We start from the raw sequence: 6678 nt of genomic DNA on the forward strand, positions 1-6678 counted from the left end.
ATTTATAAAACCACGCATATTAAAAAGTTTTATTTCTATTTTTTTTATTTTCTACTTGTTAGTCTTGTCTGTGTAAAATTTTGCAATAGATATTAAAATAATTCAACGATACCCAGTAGCGAAAATGGTCACCGGTAACATCGTCACTAATGAGGATTTAGTGACATCGTCGCACTTGCTGTGAATCCTAAACGACATATAGCTGACAATGACACTGGTAACAATGTCATGCAGGTGTACTCCTATCAAAGACCTATAACAGACAACTACTACGTTTATACGCACAGAATAATAGACTTAATTGAAAGTGCATTGACACCGTACACATTTCGCTCTAGTGTTTATACTTACGGCTTTACATCGGCATCAAAGTAACCGTCTTCATAAGCAAACAAAATCAGCTGTTTTCATTAGACATTTTATAAGTTAACATAATGGAAAGTGATAAAAATCTAGTTTTATTCGGCATTATAAAATCGTGGCAAAGAAAAAGAACGATTATTATTAATCAGCTTTTAAATACTGATGCGATTATTTGGAATTTGAGCGGAACAGCTGATCTCCAATTCGCTTTGAGTGAGAGCGGTGTTTATACACTCTTTCTAACTGTCTGGAGAAATAAACTACCGATTTGAAATGGAGTGTGAGCCAAAACACTTCGCTCTTTCAAAGCGAATTGAAATTCAGTTTACACATATGTTTTGAATCGTGGCGAAATGAATTAAAGCGACTTATGCATGCGTATAAACGTAGTAAATGTCTTGCAGCGGTCACTTATATAAAGTCCATTGCAAGATACTGTCGCTTGAATGTCTTAAATGACCACTGCATGTCCAAGTCATGCAGATGACATCAACGACGAAATTCCCATTTATATGAAAAAGTCATGAACGACTTCCATACAAACGGAGCTCAAAGTCATTTAAGACGTAACTTTTCCGTACAAGACTCTTAAGTGACTAATGCATGACATTCGCTACGGGGTATTAATAGACTGATGCACACACATTCATATGCATATGTATGCGCATACATACGAGCACCAATATATTGGCCCGCCACGTTGTGTTGACTAGCTCCGCCAGTTTACTCGCGTCGTTAGTTCAAAATACATTTTTCTTTTGCATGTATATGATTTGCCAAGGGTCCCTGCTGGGGCGCCAATTGTAACGAAGCGTTTTGTTGACCCGCCGCTTCTTCTATATCGGTGGGGTATACTCGCCGTGTCCAGGGTTCGTTACAATAAATTTGTAGGCTACGGGGCTCCGGTAAATCGTACTTTATTGACTAAATTTCTTATTTTCTATAAGGAACATGTAACAAAAAAATCACAATGTCGCTTTTCAGTAATGTCGCTTCCAGTGGTTGGGTAACGACTCCGTGTCCCGTTACCGGCCCGTTATGTAGTAGTAGCGTAGCTTTAGTACTAGCGCCAATGAGTGGCGCGCTGCTAACGTAGGTAAGCGGTGCTCTGGGTTCGTCGGTAAGTGGCGTTCTGGTGACGCCGGAGAGTGGTGCTCTGACGTCGTTGACAAGTGGCGCTCTTCTCGCGCCAATGAGTATCGCTCTAGCGACGCCGGAGAGTAGCGCTCTGGTAACGTAGGTGAGTAGCGCTCTGACGACGCTCTGCTGACCGCGAGTCTCGCCCGTACGTGGCTTCACGTAGGCTGTGGTGGGCTCACGGTTCTCTTTCTTCTTCTGAGTGGGGGATGTCTTGTGTTGATATTTATCTATGCACAAGCAATTCCCGTTCTGTCGTAGTTATCGTCGCGACCACAGCTCTGTGCTGACTGACTGTTGAGCGACTGTGTTGTATCCAAGAATGATAGAATACAAGATTGCGCCTATGAGAGAGGATTTTTGAGAGTAATTTTTGCGTGACGTCATCTTGGTGCAATTGGGAGAGAGAAATGCCAAAACGCATATAAAAATATGTGAACAATGCAGAAAAATGTGTTAATATTAATATTACATGGGCCAATTTTGCAGGAATCAATAAACATACAAAGATTGATTAATTAGGAACACGTAGCAATAATTTTGGACATTTAGCCCTTTAGGTAAGTACGATTTTTAGCACATGAAAAAATGGATGTATTAACAGTGTTTGTAATTTCATGTAGACCAACAGGAAGGTCTGCAGCAAAGTGAATTTTTGGACTCGCCCCAAAGCATACATTGTAAAAAGCCATGCAGAGTGCATATTTATATTTGTGGACGGTAGCCAACCACCATAAACTCCACAGCTGTTGACTCCACAGCTTTTATTTGGCGATTTTTGTACCATTTTCGAGAGAATGCATGAGTGTGGCTTCTATCTATGTGTTCAAACATCTTTGAACATGTATGCATACATACATACATCTGCCAGGGTAATAAAACTGAACATAAAAAAACATATACTTACAATAATACTTACTGACACACAGAAAATACAGTCCACTTTCGAATAGAAGAAAAGTAAAATACATAAACATGAGAAATGAACAAAAACCCATAAATTGTAACACATTTAACTGTCAATATTTTGTACACAACCGAAATAAGATATCAATGCGTTGATCTCTTTTAATCTAATGTTCGCGCATACAAATGCATACAGCGATACATACATGCATTAGAAAATGCATTGATATTATATGCATGTCAACATATAGCACAACACTCAATCTACTGGAACAAATGTACTGAATAAATCTCCAGACAAGGAAGTTCAAAACCGAGGCAACGTTGAGCAGCATTCAGTAAAATCTACATCCAAAACAGCAGCAAATTTAAATAAATCAGTGACCAGCAAACCTGATGCGAAGTCTAGTATCAAACATTCTGGTACCAGTACAACGCGTAGTCATCGCGGATGTAGCGGTAATGATGAGATACAAAATATCGATCACATAACGGGTAATAACACCATTGATACAGTTAAATGGCAAACTCCTAGGCCCCCGGCAGGTCCACCTTCTGGCAAAATGTGGGATAAACATCATAAACGGCCAAAAATGCAAGGCGAGTTTCCTGAGATTTGGCGTAAGAGGAAGAAAGTCACACATCTTTAATAATATGTATAGTAATTATTATTATTTTATTAGTAGTTTACGTGAAATTCATGCGGAAGAAAACAACCAATTTAAAAATTCAATTTGAATCTCCCACCAGTATTGGCCGCCCGCAAGATGTTCAATTGTAAAATAAATTGAACATCTTTAGTATACAGTACATAAATAATCACTTGCCCTTGGCAATATGTTCAAACATCTTTGAACATGTATGCATACATACATACATCTGCCAGGGTAATAAAACTGAACATAAAAAAACATATACTTACCATAATACTTACTGACACACAGAAAATACAGTCCACTTTCGAATAGAAGAAAAGTAAAATACATAAACATGAGAAATGAACAAAAACCCATAAATTGTAACACATTTAACTGTCAATATTTTGTACACAACCGAAATAAGATATCAATGCGTTGATCTCTTTTAATCTACCCTGCAGTTCACTGGAGCTAGTTCCGTACTAGCGATAATACTGGCCCCCAAGAACCACCACTAGTTCCGCGCCAATCTCCTTTACATGTATTCAACTGGCGAATTTAACGTGGACATGTCCTACGAAGGGGTCAATTGTCTCCCCTTTGCATTACTCTGCACTAGCTATTTCGCTTACCCCAAAATACCATATATTTCGCGTGCATCAGAAGATAAGCTATTTCGTTAGACATAGAAGTCCAGCAATTTCGCTAACTACGAAAGGTTATCTAATTTCATAGCCACAGAAAGCAAAAGAATTCGCTAGTCCATAGGAGCAAAGAATTTCACTACTGAAGCAAATCATTAAAACCAGTTTTCTGTTTTTTTAAATCAAGTTAAATTATTTTTATTCAGTCTTAAAAAAAGTTAAATACATTTCACATGTTAAGTGGTATTTTTTTTTTTTGGTTTTGATTACATTTTTAATATATATGAACCCCATAGTTTTATATACAGTGCCGGACTAAAGTTTTCGCGCAGAGAATTTTTCGCAATATATGCAAAGTTTTTCATTCTAATTTATTTTCGAAAATTTTTTATAAAAATACAGTTCGTACTTCACCAAAAAACATAAAAACCAAATCTCTAAACTTTGCATACTAATTTGCAACTTTCTATTCAGATTTTTTAGAAAAATTGAATTTTCCTGAGTTTTGCACAAAGTTTAGAGATTTGGTTTTTATGTTTTTGGTGAAGTACGAACTGTATTTTTACAAACAATTTTAATAAAAATAAAATAAATTTATAAATTCACTTTTATAAGCGTTTTGCTTTTACATATACATATGTAAATTATTCGGTGCGAGTGTTTGCAAGCTTTTTAAAATGCCGCTTTTTCTGCAATTGGATTGCTTTTCTGTTTCTGCTGATCCGTTGCAATTTTCATTAATAGGAATGGAATCTGAAAATATAACTTTGTAATTTTTTTTCCGTGACTGTAAATATTTTTTCGACAGAAAAATAAATTTCGTATGTAGGTCAGTGTAATATACGAAATTTATTATTCGAAGTGACAGTTTAAATTGCGGGCAATCAAACTTACAATTATTGTCGGGTTGCAGTGCGATGCGTTTTATTTTTTTAGGTAGGCCAGCCATTTTTTAACTTGTGCTGCGTGTGGAAATTCATTGGTAGTTTATAAAAGATAGTTATTTTATTTGTTGTTTTATTATTATAATATTAAACAAAATTATGAGTAGCAGTGCAGCATAGGCATTATTATTAAATTATTATTGTAGGGAAAAACAATTCCTTTAGATTCTACATCTTTAAGTAAAAACGACTCATGTATATCAGAAGGCTCACTATCTGCTACACATATTCCTATAGCCATTGAACCAATTGGCTCGTTATAAAAGTTTTGAATGTTTTTTAATCGTCGCCCTATAATTTTGCCGCCTTGGTCGCGGCTAAATGAATGAACTAGAAAAGGAATATTATTTATTATATAACAATAGTTATCTGGAGTTTTGGAGCTAAGCTTAAATCCCTGAAAACTGCAAGATTCATCATTTTTACCTAATATTTTAGGCTCGCGTTCATAAGGGGGAAATGAAGCCTTTTCTTCAACAATTTTTCTGTATATTTGCTGTAGAATCAGTGTTGGTTTTTGTTGTAACTTCAAGTATTTATTAATCTAATTTGTTAACAATATTCAGTAATTTTAAGTAAGAACACGTGATAGCGGAAATCGTAATATAAGCGAAGTGGTCTGTAGTTTGCAAACGTCAACTTGCGAAGGATCTTAAGAAACAGTGTTGCATTAGATGCGTTATTCAGTTCTTAGGAACAGTGTTGCATTCAGATGCATCAGTCCCTCCGCACCTAGTCAAGAACCCTCCCTTTAGTCCTCATAGGCGAGCCTTCAACTGGTTACGGTGGCGACGGAGTAAGCCTTGGTCCGTACTCACGCGATACATCATACTGCCAACTTTGCTTTGAATTACACCAGGAATCCACGGTGGACCCCGTGCATAGTTCCTGGCGTAAACGTTTGTCGAAACAGCGTACGATGATTCCGACCCGGCCCTGGACCCTTGAGTGGGAGTGGGTACAAGCATATTAAGCCGTGTTTTTGGCTGGCGGCCATGTAGCAATTCCGCCGGCGACTTATTGCTACTGCCAATGGGACAAGTTCTGTAAGTGCTAAGAATGGTTAGTAGCGAATCTAAATGATTTTTACCGTCCGCGACTGCTTTCTTAAAGGCTTGCTTAAAGGTGCGCACAAAGCGTTCAGCTTCGCCGTTCGATGCCGGATGAAAAGGCGCAGTGGTGAGATGCGTAATCCCATTGCTGTTACAAAAAACCTGGAACTCGGCCGCTGAGAATTGCCGTCCGTTATCCGTGACTATGGTATCAGGCAGACCTTCGACAGAAAATATTACTTTTAAGGCATCGATCGTTGCTTTAGCCGTTATACTGGCCATGTTTGTTACAAATGGATATTTCGAAAATGCGTCGATGCATATAAGCCAAGTAGCGTTATGAAACGGCCCTGCAAAGTCCAAGTGTATGCGCTGCCATGGACGTTCAGCTACAGGCCAATTTGTATATGCTCGAGCTGGTGAAGATGTACTTTGCTGTTGGCATATTTCGCATTGTGAAACTTTCTTTTCTATGTGTGTATCCATAGAGGGCCACCAGCAGTGTTGACGCGCCATTTGCTTCATACGCGTCATACCCCAGTGTCCTTCATGCAGCAATTCAAGGACGGTTGCTTGTGCCGTCAACGGTAGGACCACACGCGTGTACTCTGTTCTCAATATAATGACCCCCATTTCCAAACTAAGCGCGTGCCGGTGAACAAAATACGGCTGTAGCTCGCGGTGTTGCGATGGAAGCTTCTCAGGCCACCCCTTTTCGATGAATCGCCACACTTGTTTAAGAGTGCGATCCTTTGCAGTTAGGTTTGCCAGATGTTGCACATTAAGTGGTGAAGCAGTTAGGTCAGATTCGACCTGCATGCATGCTTCACTTTGGTCGAACTCGGCATCCGGCCCTACTGGAAGCCGAGATAGAGCGTCTGCGTTACAATGCTTATCCGTTGGCCTATATCGTATAGTATACCGATAGGACATGAGCAGTAATGCCCAGCGCTGAAGGCGTTGTATCATCACAGACGGTAGTTGCTTATCAGGG

At 38.7% G+C, this 6678-nt stretch overlaps 1 protein-coding gene across 1 annotated transcript; it reads right to left on the reverse strand.

Annotated features, from left to right (window-relative positions):
- Positions 1-5390: 5390 nt before the first annotated feature.
- On the reverse strand, positions 5391-6617 carry LOC108363406 (uncharacterized protein K02A2.6-like). Its single transcript, XM_017616765.1, has one exon. It carries the CDS (start codon positions 6615-6617, stop codon positions 5391-5393), a length of 1227 nt encoding a protein of 408 aa, XP_017472254.1.
- Between the last annotated feature and the right edge of the window lie 61 nt (positions 6618-6678).

The sequence above is a fragment of the Rhagoletis zephyria genome, unplaced genomic scaffold (genome assembly GCF_001687245.7).
Source record: "Rhagoletis zephyria isolate East Lansing unplaced genomic scaffold, Rhagoletis_zephyria_1.1 Rzeph_scaffold_01268, whole genome shotgun sequence".
In the NCBI taxonomy this organism is placed as follows: Eukaryota; Metazoa; Arthropoda; class Insecta; order Diptera; family Tephritidae; genus Rhagoletis; species Rhagoletis zephyria.

Excerpts from the sequence above, each read along its gene's own strand:
- LOC108363406 (XM_017616765.1), bottom strand. The coding sequence starts at position 6,617 with ATGTCCTATCGGTATACTATACGATATAGGCCAACGGATAAGCATTGT.